Genomic DNA, 16,849 nt, shown 5'->3' on the forward strand with positions numbered 1-16,849 from the left:
CCACGCGACTTCCCAGAAATCCTCGGGAAACATCTTTTTAACGGCCAGGGAGCCGGTTTAGGGCGGAGGGGGTGGGCGGGGCCTGCCCATATATTTAGCGGCACCGGAGGCCACGCCCCAAATCGGAAGTGACGGAGAGGAGCTAGCGCGTCGAAGATACCTCTATGGTTTTCCTCCCGTGCTTGAGTCGGGAAATGGCCGCGGTGTAGTTACGAGGAAGATAAGTCCCGGGAACCGTGCTTCGGCGTGTCAGGTAGGCCTTGCGTTGCATTCAAATCACTCAAAGGGCAGTGTATGTTGAGGAGGAATGAATATTGTTGAACCTTTTGTTGGTAGTGGCGGGTTGGCGGCGACAGGAGAACCCAGGAGACCTTGCGCCGTTATTTATGCGTTTCCCGGTCAGCTTCCCTCAGGTTTTCGAGGCACTACGGCCCGAAAAGGTGGGGGTGGGGTGAGCAGCGAGAACGGTGTGCGCGCGCGCGCGCGCACGCGGCTCCGAGCCTGGCTCGATACCCACAGACCGCGCGGCCTTCTCATGCGCTTGCGCAGATCTCTCTCTTAATCCCTTCCCCCATTTCCTCAGCCCGGACCTCTGCTCGCGCCCGACTGAACGCTCGCCTCGCGCACGCGCGCTTCCTTCTCCCTCCCTTCGCCGCCTACGGCCCCTGAGGCGGCCCGAGGTACAACTTGTGTTCGCTTCTCGCCACCTTTATTCCCGGCCTTTGGGGCTTTGATAGGATCACTGACGTGCAGCGAAGTGCTTTGGGTAGGTTAGCTAACCCCTTTCCGCGTCGTTTGAACTCCTTTTCCCCGGCTTCACGCTCCCAGTCGGTTTACGCCTTATTTTGGTTACCTCACTTTGTCTTAGGATCCTGTTCCGCTCTTCAGACCCCGGCATCGCCTCCGGGGTTGCGGGAAAATTGTCTTCGGGGCTAATCTAATCGGGCCCCCCGGTAACTCTGCTTTGAAGCGAAAGTGCACTTTTGACTGTAGGAGTTGGTGCCTAATCACGGTTTCCTAGTTTGGGCAGCGGGCCTTAGTCGATGGATCTAAGAACGGCCCCGCCACCCCCGGGCCTAAAGGGCAGTTGTGTAGTACACGCGAAGCCACGTCCTTTTTGCGAGAGTTTCAGCCCCTTGTACCTCGTTAGAAATGTTGTAGCCGTGGTTGGTACAGTTGGTGGTATACATGGAGCGGAGTGGTGAGTTGAGGTTAAGGACTTTGCCCTCATTTTATTTAAGTCCGTAGTTGGCTTTATTTACTTTTAAGGTTTATCTCGTCAGAATCAATTAGCAGCACTGGCAGCTACTTTTCGATGTCAAATTTTTTTTTTTTATAAATCATTTTGAATTGAAAAAACTGAGACTAAAGTTGGAGGCAGATATGACCAGAAATGATGTACAGAGATTAGCTGCTTCAACTTGTATCTTTTTGCAGCAGCGCCTTTAAAATTCTTTTGGTATTAAAAAGCAAAACAAAATTTCTTATCTCTCAATGTGAATTTTCCTTCCGATTGGACTGTAGCTGGGAAGAAGGATTGGGCTGCAGGTCAGACAATAAAGAACCTTTACAGAGGAAAAACCCCTACCAGTTTATTTGCATTATTATGTGATCCTAGCCAATTTAGGGTAGGTAATCGAATCGAAGATTTGTGTGTCTGAAATAACTCACTTTAGGTGAACAACCTAAAGCCTGTTTACTGATGGCAGTTAGCTTTTTTTTTTATAAATACCACACTTTCACTGATACATTGTGGTAAACATTGAAATCCCTCTTGATTCAGATAATTAAAATGGTGGCAAAGGAAATTTTTTAGGCAGAGCTGATTCTTGACTTGGAAGAACAATAGTATTTTAGTACTTGGAAATAGACCTGTAAAAACTTGTCACTTGGTAGGCTCAGGTCTAGTTGAGTTTATTGAATGACTTAATGTGGGCAGCTAGCTGTACTAGATTAACTATGTGAGTCACGACTTAACAGAAACGAAGAAAGTCTTTTCAGTTCTACATAGAGCTTTGGATTGGGAGTTTCCAGAAGCTACATTCGAAATCATTAGTTGACTACTAGCTGAATTCTCCTGTGTAACTTACAGTGATTTATTAAACAACAAGAAGTAGGTAAGGGAATCAAGAAGTCCAACTTATATCTCTGGGTAGTAAGTGTAAATGTTGTTTATAGTTGTAGGTTAGGAATTTGTTCATTTTTCAACTCCAGTTTCTTAAACAGTGGTCATCAGTATTACGTTGGAGTCTTAAATATTTAATGTTTTATTTGTCCTCAGGGCTGGGAAAGAAACAGTCTACAAACATTAATGTAGTAATAATACAGGCCTACATTTGTGTATTATTTTGGAATTTTCAAACACTTTAATTTTACTTGATCCAGTATTTGTCCTTATACTAGGTGGAGGCCAAAAAAGGTAGAAAACTTTTTAGGGCTACATGAACCAGGGAGTGGCACACCCTGGTCTAGAATGAAGGTATTCTTTCTTTTTCTCAGTTCTGTGCGCTTTTTTTTTTTTTTTTAAAGCAGACTGACAAGGAGCTGGACAAAGAACTAAAAATTTGCAGCTAAACCTATCATTTTTTAAAGCTTTTACTTGTGGAAATTTTCAAGCACAAAGTAGAATAGTGAACTGTTTGTTATCTAGGTTAAATAATTATCAGCATTTACCAATTTTAATATTTGTTTTTTTCTGTTTTTTTAAAATTTTTATTTTATATTGGCATATAGGTGATTAACAGTGTTGTGTTTCAGGTGTACAGCAAAGTGATTCAATTATACATGTGCATATACCCATTCTTCAAATTCATTTCTTCTGGAGTGTTTTAAAGCAAAATTACTTTTTTGTAATGCTGGTTAATGCCATATCAAAAATATCAAACTTAAATATAGTAATCATTTGAAGCAGAATTAATAAACTGCAGTTAAGACTGTCACAGACCAGGTTTACCAATAATGATAGTTAACATTTGAATGCATACCATGTGCCAGACTTTAAGTTGCTTACATTTATTAGTTCAGTTTGTTAATTTTAAACCTATGAGTAAGTATCCTAATTAACCTTATTTTATAAATGTGGAAACTGAAGCTGGAAGAGATTAAGGTAATTTGTCCAGTGTTGGACAGCTAGTTAATGGTCAAGCCAGAATTTTGAACCTAGTCAGTTGGAGTAAGAGTCATGGGATATTAATTTTAGGATTATTGAAGATGTGAATAGCAATAATTTGTTTACAAAATCTGGAGCCCAGATTCCCTGAGTATGATCAAATTAAGACAGCTCAAGTATGCTTGATAGGGTAACCTAAAGAATCTCTTCTGGAGGAGCTTCAACTTGTGTATTTTGTTGAGCCCAGTTGTCTTTGCTCTTTCCATCACTTGTGTTCTAGCTGATCATTATGTTATTATTATTATTCCATAAACGATATGCTCTGTTAAGATATTTAAGAACTTTATTTATTTTTGGACCTGCTGCCTGGCTTGAGGGATCTCAGTTCCCTGACGAGGGATTGAGCTGGGCCACATCAGTGAAAGCCCAGAATCCTAACCACTAGGCCACCAGGGAACTCTCTTTAAGAACTTTATTTAAAAAAATAAAGCCTGACTCATTCTCTTGTGTTCTTCACTGGTTGGTGAATCATTTGGATAAAGGTGCATGAAGCACTTTATTCTCTATCTCTTTTTACAGTGTGTTAGTAAGTGATCTTGTTTAGAATAGAGGAAAGATTGATTTGACATTTTGAATTATATATGTAGGTTATGGCCACATCAGGCACCTGTCAGGGTATCGGAGAGAGCATAGGAGATCTTGGTCAAGTTCTGGATTAACTTTTTACAGTCTGTGACCATGGGCAGCCTAAAAGGGCAAACAAATCTCCTGTTTTTGCCCCCAAATTTGCACTTCTTCCAGATACTTGAGCCCAAAACTTAGAATTTAGGAGCACCGTTGATTTTTCGTTTTCTTTTTTTTGAATTCCCTGTGCTTCATACCACTAACAATCTGTGAGCAAGTACTGTTGACTCTATGTACTTCCAAACCAGATTCTGGATTTGCTTCTTTTTTCTTTCTTTATTGCTACCACTTTATCCAGGCAACCATTATATTGAACTTCAACCTTCTAGTTTGTCTCCAAGTTCTTCTTTCCAAGTTGTTCGTGCTCTACCCAGCAGCCATCTTAAATCATATGGTGTGACTTCCCTGATCAGGCTTTCCAGGGCTTTCCCATTACAGTTAGAATAAAATCTAGACCCTTTACTCTGGCCTACTTACTAGATGCTATTTGATTTGCTCCTTTCCTGTCTCTCCTGTTTTATCTTATACCCTCTCCTTGATCAACCTTCTTACTGGTCTTTTGTCCTGAATTTGCTACATTTGTGTCCTTTGCCTAGAATGCTTTTCTTTTCTTGGGTCTTTGCAATGTTCCTTGTCTTTAGCTTAACTGTTACCTCTTTAAACACGGTTCAAGGACCCACCGTAGTAGTCCTGCTCTTCGCCTCTTGACATATTACTTTTTTGTTTTCTCTCTTCCCCTATCTTGAACATAAGCTCCAAGAGAGTAGGGAACTTAATGTCTCACTTAAAGTGTTATATTTCCTACACTAGAATAGTTGTGCCTGGCTTGTGATAGGCACCTTTGTTGTAAATTCATATGAATTCTGAAAGCTTAAATTCATCTGAAAGATGGGGTTAAATATGTAGTTTCTAAGATTATGAGGATTAAATCAGGTGATTTTATTTAAAGTCACCTAGCACAGTTCTGGGCACATGGTTGGTAGTTAAATTTGCTGTAATTTGTTGATTTCTGTTCTTCTTTAGTTGTTTTTGGGAGGGCAGGGACCTTTTACAGTTATGTCTCCCATAATATTTAGCACAGTGCTTTGTACATAGATTTCATTAAAAAAAAATGGAGCAGATTACAGTCTTTGTACTATCTTAAATATTAATATATTATTAAATGTTAAATATAATGTACATTATATATTATTAAGTATATTGTGTGACATTTTATATATGATCATTGAGTTCTTGGTATGGATACTTGAGAATGTATTCATAGATTGTGAACAAGAATGTATGTCTCATCTACTAGTCTAACAGCCTACAGCCCCTCCTTCCTCACTGCTATTTCTAGTGTATATTTTCTTGGAACTTCAGAAAATCATCACTTGGAGTAAAGAGAGATTTGGCAGTTGGTTCTTCTCTGGATATATAGAAATTAAAATTAGCCTTTTAGAATTGTTTGGGGGAAGAGTTAGCTAAAATGAGCCTTGTATCACTTCCAGCAGTGAATCAGTAGTATTGGACTTCTAGGTCAGCATAAAGTTTCATAACAACGCACCAATTTAGATGATGAGAGGTTTCCTCTGCCCACTTGGGGGATTTGATATTTTTAAAACTAAACATGCAAGGACTTTAGAAATCTTTTTGTTTCTGTATCCATGACCTTTTGTTTTTGCTAATTTTTATTTTGGTGTATTTCCCTTAATTGCTAAGTTTCTGAAAGCTCAGATCTCTTAATCCCCTCAGCTGTAGGGCCATGGGTATTTAGGGGACATATTCTTGATTTACCAGTTTAATTTTAATTTCTTCTACTTTGTATTTTCATTGTTATTACATTTTTCATTGGATTGATAACTTGGTAAGATTCACAGATTTTCATATTAATGTTTTTTTTTCATTCAAGCTGGTTTATGAATTCCTTGAGTATAGGCATGTACAATGTTAATTGTTTAGTTTCTGCTCCCCTAGTGTTTTTTGACTGTTCTTTGCACATAATTGATAATCACTGAATGTTATTCATTAGGCTAAGTTTTTCAGTAAATACTGAAACTGCTTAATAGTCTGTGCAGAATTTAAATTTATTTGCATAGTAATGGTAAATTAGGAAGAGCATTGGCTTCCAATAGATACTTGTTTCATCTACTGGCTGTTCTTTTATTGGAACATCTGTACATGTATCAAAATGCTTTTAGGGACAAAATTAGAATTACTGTGATGGCTGTTACACGAATTTAAAAAAACAGCTTCAAATGAAACTAAACTGTATGAAAGGAAGTGACCAGGAGAGAATAAGGTAAATAGCAGAGCACTAAAATAAACTCATATTGTACTTAAGTTACGAACTGTAGCGTTATGAATACTAACTATAGATACACGACATGTTTTGATATACCAAGATGGCCACTTATGCCAGCCACTTTGGAATTTTCTGATAGGATGACAGCATAGCTTCTGTTTTCTAAAGCCCAAATTGCTAAAATTAGAATTCAGGTGTTTGAATTAAAGGTGCTTCAGTTTCATAATGCACTGCTTGATTGAAACAAAAAAAGTTAAGTTCCTTTAAGCTTTTGTGGTTAAAAATTTATTTCCTTAATCAGTTTTCCATTCCCTGAAATATTTAGTGCCTTTATTAAGAGTTTTTTATAGCAGTGTTGAGTGTGATGCCTTGTAAACAGTGGATTTTTAATTTACCATAATTCAAATTCATATTTTTTTTATCTTTGCTAGGAGTTTGAATTTAGAATTTAATTTCTCAGAACATTCTCTCCAGGAAGAATTTTACAGTATCTCAAAGACTTCACTTGATTGCTTGATCCTGCATAAAACCCAAGGTAAATAATATCCTTTATTCTAGTTTTCAGTTTTGGCTTATTTAAGAAAATGTGACTTCTGAACTCATGATTTAGACTGATTAAAAGTGATGTGGTCTGAAACTCTTGGGGGCTTTCTGGTGGCTTGTATGAAGTAAGCCAGATTTTAAAAGATAGTTTTAAGGAAAAGATTGTCTATCTCTTCTGCTTCTAGGTTGTGTGCCTGCTTCTACTTCTATAAACACATCTGCTTAAAGACTCAGAACACACAAAGTTATTTAAAAATAAAACAAGACAAAATAACTCTGCTTATTTAACTACCTTCCTTTATGCATGCAAGAGGAGGTCTGTAACTTAGCTTTTTTCCCCTTATGTGGGTGTTAAGGTAATTAAAATTGATTGCTTATTATGTGCTAAGCATTGTATTAAGTATATTACATGTATCAACTTGTTTAATCCTCACTATAACTCTGAGGAGAGTACTGTCTTTATGTATTTCCTAAGTTACTTGGAATTAAGAGTGAGAGAAGACAAAGCTGGTATTTGTCTCTTTGAAGATAGATATGTTTTGTTTTAAAATAAATACTTGACACCCCTTGAATTTGTCATTTATGTGGTTTTTTGGTGAGGAAGTATGCAGACATCATTGTCTCCTCTATAATTCAGCTCATCTTAGTACTTTCAAATAGTATTTCATAATACTGAGCAAAGTCTAGGTAGGTCAAATAAGTGCCCTAAAACATTTTGGTAGTAGGAGAAATGGTTTAAATATATGGCAATTGCAGGCTATTAAGAAAGTTTAATGAGTTGTTTTTTATGGAAAAAATTACTTATTTTGTATAAGTTAGTGGAAATTTGGAAATAGTGTAGCAGGAATAAAGTTGGGAGGCATATGTATATGTTTAATTTTGTGAAGAGTAGATCTTATAAATCATTTAGTCCTGTTACTGATTTCTGTGAGGTCTGATTATTGTATTAGATACTAGGTAGTGTTTAGAAAAGTTACAATACTGGTGCCCAAGTTCTCTTTTTCGTGTAGTTCCAAATTATCTCTTTCTTGCAGCAATCTCTTCAGTTTATTCATCTTTTATCCTTTTTCATCTTCTCACCAGAAGGCTACAGGGTGAACCTAGGCATTGTCACATAAGTCCATTTTTATTCTGCAGTCATGACTATTGAAAGCAGAGCCATGGCTCCAGCTGTTCAGACTTAGTGACCTTTATTCTACTAGGAGACTATCCATCACCATTCCAAGCAGTATTGTATACATGGAGTGGTCAATTTAGTCCCATTTCAAGGCCATAAAGCACTTATGATGGCAGTCGGGTAGGTTTATTCTGTATTTTTTAGTATTGCGCCACTTGTACTTTCTTTTTTTCAGGTTCGTTATCTGTAATACTCTGATGTTATTTATCTTTTTTACAGGAGAGGTAGGCATTTGTATTGGGCATGGAATAACATCTAACATGCTGCTGTAGTCTGATATCATTGCTCTTTCTGGCTTCTGCAGCTGCTGCCTTTTTGGATTGAGGCACATAGGTGGGGCAGTCCATAGAAATCTTCTGTTGTGTCTTCACTATACAGTACCTGTCATGTAGGTGAAAATACAGTTTTAGTTAGGGATAATTGACTGTCTTAGTACTCATATGAATAATGATGAGTAATATCCTTTGAGAAACTTACGTCTTGTAAATTCAATTTGTATCCGAAAATAAGTTAAATAATTGAAACATTTTCACTTGTATTGTGATTTTAACCTTTTTCACTCTCTCATTTGACTAGGAGAAAAGAAATGGGTCGCTCCAATTCTAGATCACACTCTTCAAGATCAAAGTCTAGATCACAGTCTAGTTCACGATCAAGATCAAGATCACACTCTAGAAAGAAGAGATACAGGTGAATTACTGTGCTTTTAATTCCTTAAATAATGATAATAATCATATCAGCTAATACTTATGAAGTGCTTACACAGAGTGCTACATTCATTAACATGTTTTATTCTCAAAGAACCCTGTGAATGGATCTATTGTTATCCTTGTTTTAGAGTTAGTTCACTGGGGGTCTTGGAATGTATTTCCTGCAGATAAGCGGGAACTGCTGTAATGTTAAGAGATGAATTGGATAATGTAAGAATTATTTGACAGTAAGCAGTCTTTGCATACTGTTTCTTAGTTTCTCATTTCTGACTCTGAGGTCTCAGTAGGTTTATTGTTTAAAAATTATAAACTCTGGTTGTCTTTCTTTAAGTAGTAATACATACTTAACATAGAAAATAGAGACCACAAGTTGAAAATAAAAGTGACCATAATTTCATTATGAATTAATACTTGTTTATGATTTTCCTGTACTATTTTTCTAGGCCTAAGTTTTTATTATGCATGCATTTAGCCAATGGTATTTCACTGGTGAATATTCTTCCATGGCATTACATTTTCTTTTAACACTATCACTTTAAGTGCCTGCATAAAGGTACTGTAATTTGTTAGTGTGTCCTGTTGTTGGTTGTCAATTTTTTCCCCTGTTTTCTGTGCCTTCATTCCTAAGCCCTTTATTTCTCAATATTTACCTTAGAATTGAGATTTTCTTCATTGAAAACAGTAAACTTTTACTTTTGTATAAATGAGGGCTTTTTAAAAAATAATACATTTTTGGCTTTGACACTTTATTTACGTGTTATATTCAACCAGAAGTATTTGGGATGGTAGGATGTAATAGTTTATTTTTCTTGGATTGATATTTATTTCATTTTTAGTTCTAGGTCTCGTTCCAGGACATATTCAAGATCTCGTAGTAGAGATCGCATGTATTCTAGAGATTATCGCCGAGATTACAGAAATAATAGAGGAATGAGACGACCTTATGGGTACAGAGGAAGGGGTAGAGGGTATTATCAAGGAGGAGGAGGTAGATATCATCGAGGTGGATATAGACCTGTTTGGAATAGAAGACACTCCAGGAGTCCTAGACGAGGTCGTTCACGTTCCAGGAGTCCAAAAAGAAGATCCGTTTCTTCTCAAAGATCCCGAAGCAGATCTCGCCGGTCATATAGATCATCTAGGTCTCCAAGATCATCCTCTTCTCGTTCTTCGTCCCCGTATAGCAAGTCTCCTGTCTCTAAAAGACGAGGGTCTCAGGAAAAACAAACCAAAAAAGCTGAAGGGGAGCCCCAAGAAGAGAGTCCTTTGAAAAACAAGTCACAGGAGGAACCGAAAGATACATTTGAACATGACCCATCTGAATCTATTGATGAGTTTAATAAATCATCAGCCACATCTGGTGATATTTGGCCTGGCCTTTCAGCATATGATAATAGTCCCAGATCACCCCATAGTCCTTCACCAATTGCTACACCACCTAGTCAGAGTTCATCTTGCTCTGATGCCCCCATGCTCAGTACAGTACACTCTGCAAAAAACACCCCCTCTCAGCATTCACATTCCATTCAGCATAGTCCTGAAAGGTCTGGGTCTGGTTCTGTTGGAAATGGATCTAGTAGATACAGTCCTTCTCAGAATAGTCCAATTCATCACATCCCTTCACGAAGAAGCCCTGCAAAGACAATCACACCACAGAATGCTCCAAGAGATGAGGCTAGGGGACGTTCCTCATTTTATCCTGATGGTGGGGATCAGGAAACTGCAAAGACAGGAAAATTCTTAAAAAGGTAAGAACTAAGAGAATTTAGATTATAATATTAATACTTCTGATCTTTGAATTCTTTTTGGATTTTAAGGCTAAAAATTGCATTGTGATGTGTATTTAGCTATTTTTACTCCTGACTTCCTTCTTTATAAGATAATTCCAAGTTGGTTTTATTCGTATCTTGTTAACTTTGGAAGTGAAGTATTCTAATAAATGTTTATGAAGCTAATTCATATTCCTCCTTTTCATTTTATCCATTTTTAGTCAGTCCAGAATTGAGAGTATAAATGAGAAATTGAGTAGCATAAAGCATAACTAATGGTTAACATGTTGTAAAAACAGTAAAAACAATATAACTAATGGTTAACATGTTGTAAAAACAGATTAATTTTATAAGTGTTAGCTTATTTTGTACTCTTCACCATTATAAAGTGACCTACATAAATAATGCAATTATATTACATGTTCTTGTGTGGTATTATAAACAGTCCAGCTACCAGTTTTTAACGAATGTGCCTGACTGTAGAAAAGATAATAAATGGTATTTCTTACTCAAGTAAACATTTCAGAGAGATACTTGGTTTGAATTCTAATTTCAAGCATTGCTAAAGGTTACTAAAAAGCTTAATGAAAATGGGTTGCTAAGGTAGTGTGATTGACTTACAAGTGAGGGAATATTGCAAGCATGCTATTTATGATTTAGTGCTATACAATCTAAAATTAATTTTCTTAGTGGACTGATACATAGTTTCTACTTAATGTTGCCAGAAAGCATCATTTTCTACTGCAAAGTATATATGAACTATTTTGTGGTCTAGATAGACTATTAAATATCTAATATTAATTACCTTGAAGTCCACTTTTTTGAACTCTTATTTATATTAGATAAGTGAAATAGTCTGAGATTGAGTATAATCATAAGTAGAATTTTAATAGATAAGTATATTGTTTATTAGTGGTTTTTAGCCTCAGAAATTAAGCTGTGTTGTATGTTCTAGAATCTCTGGAAATTTGGATTTGTTAGTGCAGAATTGTGGACTATAAATAGAACAGGTTTTTGAGATGGCTTTACTTTTTTTAAGCTTTAGGAAGTCTAATGTGTAAATTTATTTAAAAACAGTACATAAGCTGTATGGATGCTTTTAATGCTTTTTAAAAGTGGAATCTGAAAAAGCACTTTTCAGTAGGGTTTTTTCCTCTTATTACTGGTCCTGTGATATTGGGAAGCACAATTAAGTATGCAAGTGATCTGCAATGAATGCAATCCAGAGTTACCATCCTCTTCTTTGCTTATTCACAGGTTCACAGATGAAGAGTCTAGAGTATTCCTGCTTGATAGGGGTAATACCAGGGATAAAGAGGCTCCAAAGGAGAAAGGATCAGAGAAAGGGAGGGCAGAGGGAGAATGGGAAGATCAGGAAGCTCTAGATTACTTCAGTGATAAAGAGTCTGGAAAACAAAAGTTTAATGATTCAGAAGGGGATGACACAGAGGAGACAGAGGATTATAGACAGTTCAGGAAGTCAGTTCTTGCAGATCAGGGTAAAAATTTTGCTACTACATCTCACCGGAATACTGAGGAGGAAGGACCCAAGTACAAGTCCAAAGTTTCATTGAAAGGCAATAGAGAAAGTGATGGATTTAGAGAAGAAAAAAATTATAAACTTAAAGAGACTGGATATGTAGTGGAAAGGCCTAGCACTACAAAAGATAAGCACAAGGAAGACGACAAAAATTCTGAAAGAATAACAGTAAAGAAAGAAACTCAGTCACCTGAGCAGGTAAAGTCTGAAAAGCTCAAAGACCTCTTTGATTACAGTCCCCCTCTACACAAGAATCTGGATGCACGGGAAAAGTCTACCTTCAGAGAGGAGAGTCCACTTAGGATCAAAATGATAGCCAGTGATTCTCATCGTCCTGAAGTCAAACTCAAAATGGCACCTGTTCCTCTTGATGATTCTAACAGGTAATCCACACTGATACCTAATAAATAATCTGTGGGTGGTTAGTTAATAATCCAGTTAATTATTTTCTGAATGTACTTACCATTTTCATATTCAAACCAATGGTATATTTTGTTTGTATGTGTCTGTTACCGATATGCTCCAGACCTGCTTCCTTGACTAAAGACAGGCTACTTGCTAGTACACTTGTCCATTCTGTCAAGAAGGAGCAAGAATTCCGATCCATCTTTGACCACATTAAGTTGCCACAGGCCAGCAAAAGCACTTCAGAGTCATTTATTCAACACATTGTGTCCTTGGTTCATCATGTTAAAGGTATGTTTAGTATGTTTCTTACCGTGAATTAAAGTTATCTTGTAAGTAAAAAAATGAACAGCTATGTGTAATGATTAATGCACCCCAGGACTAGCAAGTATATATAGACTATTAAATTTTTGGAAAAATAGCACTACACGAAAGAGCTAACAGTCTGGTTAACATTAAGACCTATTTAGTAAAGTGATTTTTAATATTTAATAAAGTGATTAAAATGCTAAATAGAATTAAAACATACCCTAAAAATCTGTATTATGATAAAACATGACGTAGATTTATACAATGCTAAAAGTCTTTTTGAAATGTACCGTAATACTGTATTTGAAGTGCAGGGTGCTTACAGATTATCTTTGATTGCATGCATGGGACTTGTATTAATGTACTCTTGGCATTGGATTTATAACAAAGTGGGGCAGTATTGTTATTATTAAGAATTTCTTTTTAACTTTTAAAGAAACTTGAAACCAGTGGGGAAAAACAGTATTAATTTCCTGTGTTAATTTTGTATTAGTTAACTTGTTATAATATTTGGCTTTTTTATATGATAAATAAACAAGAAAAAACATTATTAGGAGTTTTAAAGGGGAAGAATTTCAAGAAATTTATAAGTATGTTGGGTAAGTAGTGATTCTGTGAATAGTGACTGATTAGGATAATAATTATGACATTTCTTTAGGTCCTGGGGTTGATAAGGGTGTTCGTTTCAACTGAGTAGTGATGTTCTATTTTCACTAGTACGTAGTTTTAGTTTCAAAGTTACTAATAATTTTCAAAGGTTTTAGCATGTGACTTTTTGGGCAAATAGAACTTGTTTTTATTATTTTGGTTTTGTGTTTGAAAGGCAGTTTACTTTGAAATAGTTTCTTACCCAGGAATCTCCATGGCTGTTGCTCTGAAAAGCCGTTTTCTGAAAAGTTTGTCTTTGGATGTGAGAACAACTGATAATAGCTGAAACTTGCCTTTAGCAAATTCTTTATGCATTTGATATTTCAAAACAGTGACTAGTTAATGAATTTCATTTTGACTGTAATTATTTAAACATAGTAACAAAAGAGTTTTGTTATTTGGCTATAACTAGGTTTGTGAACCAGTTTATGACCATATTACTGTGGTGCATAGAATATGAAACGTTAACATTTTTTCTTTTTTCACCTTTTTTTGACCTGTCTCCACATTTTACAATTTATTGGTGAATTTTGAGATCAGGTTTTCATAAAATTTTTCCTTTTTCGTTTTCCTTTTTTTTTTAAAAAAGAAAAAGAATTGTAGTTATGTTTCATTATTCGTATTGTGCAACCGATCTGAACAGCTCTTACTTAACATAGAGCTGAAAATGCCCAGTGATGTTTTCTTTTTCATTGTAACTAGGTCCTGGAATATGTTTTGAAATGGCAAATCCATGTTTCAAAGTAAAATAGCTGTTGAAAGATACAGGCAAAGTTGAATCTTCTGTCTTCCTGGCAAAAATGGCATAAAAACTGAGTTGCTAGCTCAAATTCCTGGGTTTCATGGAATTATGATTGAGGCACTACCCTTGTAGTGGCCGTTTCAAGTTTTAATGATTGGTTATGAGACATGTGCTGGATATTGGGCGGTAAGTTGACACAGATGTATGTTGACCTGTTAAGCAGATAGCTTGCTTCATAATGTAACATTTCATGACTTTATACGTCTTTCTATATTACATCTACAGCATATTTTGAAATGGTTTAAAAACTAATCAGTATTGCTATTACTAATTTTAAAGTTGTTAAAAGAAAGACAAGACAATAATATCAAATGTGCTGTCAGGTTTGCCAAGATGCCAGAGTTTTGGAGTAATTAGTGTTAATTGATTTAAAAAATATTTTTCCAATTGAAATGGCAGTATTCAGTTTTTTCTTAAATCCAGTTTTTGTTGTCAACATAGTTCTTGCTGAAATACTTTGATTAGCTTACTAAAACTAGCTGTGTAGTTACCGTAGCATTTTTTGTTTCCTGCAAATGATTACTTGAAGTTAACTTCATTGGTTCATATTGGCAAGGCTTAAGGACATTCACATATTGTTCCTTTTTGTTCTGTTTGAGGAAGTGTAGTGCATTATTGAAATGGAATTAGAGACTCAATTTAATATATTTATTGTTCTTGGTCTATATGCAATATTGACAGGGACCTGTGAGGAACTTTGCATCAGTTACCTGTTGAGGTACAAGAAGTTACAAGGGACAGGGTAGGAGTTCTTTGTAACACTTGGTTCTCTTCTGCTAGGTTTCTTGAGTATTTTTATTTTTCTTTTCACCTGCTACATGCCCTTCTGTCACAAATGAAAATCGCTCTTAAAGTAAAGATAACTAACTGGGCAGTGTTTCTCCTAAATCAACAGAGCAATACTTCAAATCAGCTGCAGTGACTCTAAACGAGAGGTTCACCTCGTATCAGAAAGCCACTGAAGAACATAGTGCCCGGCAAAAGAGCCCTGAGATACACAGGTAATGTATACTGGGCATGTAAAAATGTTGTTTTGATAGGAAGACGCTGTTCAAACAAGTTTATGTTGGAACTTTAGACAAGATATATGGAACTACGTGGATGTTATGACACAAACGAACTTTGATTTGTAGCTTGAATAAATATATTTCCAATCTTGAAAAGTTTGTAATTTACTGTTTCTTTTTAATTTTCAGTTTTATTTGGTTTAAACTGGTTGTTAGAACTTAAAACACTAATTCTTATCACTTGCCAGTATGAAATTAAATAGTTACAACATCTGTATGTTGGGAGGGGGTTGGATGCCTAGAGTAAGTAACCCTTGAATTAGATTTACTTCCAGTAAGTTTGTAAAATTAAAATGCTTGGTGAAAGGTAGAATTGTTTTTCATGAAAAGATCGTGAATGTTGAAGTCAGACGGTTGTATTCCAGTCCTTGCTCTCTCACTTAATTGCGTTGAGATAAAAAAGTTACTTAATCGCTTAACATTAGTTTTTCCCATCTACAAACAAGAATAACAGTGCCTGTTTTGCAGGATGGTGGTGACAATTAGTATTGATTATAAAATATCTAGTTCGGTGCTTAATACAAAGTAGGTATGGTTTTGGTGGTCACTGCTGAAGAGGCACTGAGAAGATGAAACTGACACTAGCTTAAAAAGGCAAGGAGAGGCACAGAATAAAACTAAAGATCTACTGAATCTGTAAAAATATTGGAGATACTTAACAAATAATCCTATTTGTGTATTCATTGATACACAATGATTATAATTGTATGATGATTAACACTTAAAATGATAATGTCCAATTTAATCAAAACATGTTTTCCTTTTTTTGATGGTTAAAGTAAGCTTGATATCTTGAAAGGTCAGGCTTCATTTATATATAAAAAATTGGTTGAAGCATTTTAATTCATTTTTAATATAGTTTTTATTTCTTAATTATCTATTAGGAATTAGATTAATAATCTTGCTGTGCTAAATTAGACAACTGGGAGAGAAACAACTGTCTAGTATTTCCTTTACAAAAATGGACAATTTTAGGAATTTGTGGAACCATAAAGTTAATGTGACTACAAATAGATTTTATTTTACATTAAGGAGAATTGACATCTCTCCAAGTGCCCTGAGGAAGCACACGCGTTTAGCAGGGGAAGAGAGAGTTTTTAAAGAAGAAAATCAAAAGGTATGTTTTGAATGGACCTTTTTTTTTTTCTCATGTTAACTTCAGCTTAGTTAATGATGTTGTACTAATAAGCATAGTTTGTTTAGGCAAAATGTTTAAGGATATCATCTGTAACTTGTAAATACATTATGTATATATTTATGGTAGCATATATAGTGTACTTTCCTAGAAGAAATTAAGCTGACACTTGTACTATATATCTAAGTTAAACCAAGAATGATTTTTTTAAATGCTACTGAAAGGAAGAAACTAGTTCTAAGAAAAGGGCAAAGAATCAATGAGTAGACAAAGGAAAATTATAAAAGCAAAGATATAAATTATATTAGGGTTTCTGTTAGAGGTGAAATGGATGAGCCAGAATATTCCTTGATTTATGTGTGCCTAAATTAATATCTCTAGGTTCTTCACAGAGAGAACAAGAAGTAATCTCCATGCTACTGGGCATTTTTGATCTGGACTAAGAAATAAGCATTCTAAGAACTGGTTTACAAATGAACATTTGGAACAAAAACTGTGTTATAGTTTTTGTGGATTGTGGGGAAGAATGCTTTTAAACTTGAGAAAGGAGTCTGAATGACTGGAATTACTGGCGTTGGGGTCGGAGGACTCTTGAATATGGAATTCAGTCGTTAAGGGACTCTGATTAATTGATAATTTGAAATTGACATTTTCAAAGTAGATTATA

The 16,849-nt window shown here is 35.6% G+C and overlaps 1 protein-coding gene across 5 annotated transcripts in view; it reads left to right on the top strand.

Moving 5' to 3' along the window:
* Positions 1–95: 95 nt before the first annotated feature.
* BCLAF1 (BCL2 associated transcription factor 1) overlaps positions 96–16,849 on the top strand; it is a 29,626-nt gene continuing 12,872 nt past the window's right edge. For 3 of the 5 annotated variants that reach the window (XR_010933668.1, XM_067701977.1, XM_067701980.1), the window contains exons 1-8: positions 96–253; positions 6,509–6,612; positions 8,374–8,487; positions 9,344–10,255; positions 11,534–12,199; positions 12,343–12,512; positions 14,876–14,981; positions 16,080–16,164. Coding sequence is in view for 4 of the 5 variants with exons in the window: in XM_067701977.1 (XP_067558078.1) it covers positions 8,384–8,487; positions 9,344–10,255; positions 11,534–12,199; positions 12,343–12,512; positions 14,876–14,981; positions 16,080–16,164 (2,043 nt within the window). In the remaining variant the exon portion in view is untranslated. The remainder of the gene's footprint in view (positions 254–6,508; positions 6,613–8,373; positions 8,488–9,343; positions 10,256–11,533; positions 12,200–12,342; positions 12,513–14,875; positions 14,982–16,079; positions 16,165–16,849) is intronic. The other 2 variants (XM_067701978.1, XM_067701981.1) reach the window with 1 other exon arrangement.

The sequence above is a fragment of the Pseudorca crassidens genome, chromosome 13, assembly GCF_039906515.1.
Source record: "Pseudorca crassidens isolate mPseCra1 chromosome 13, mPseCra1.hap1, whole genome shotgun sequence".
Lineage (NCBI taxonomy): Eukaryota > Metazoa > Chordata > Mammalia > Artiodactyla > Delphinidae > Pseudorca > Pseudorca crassidens.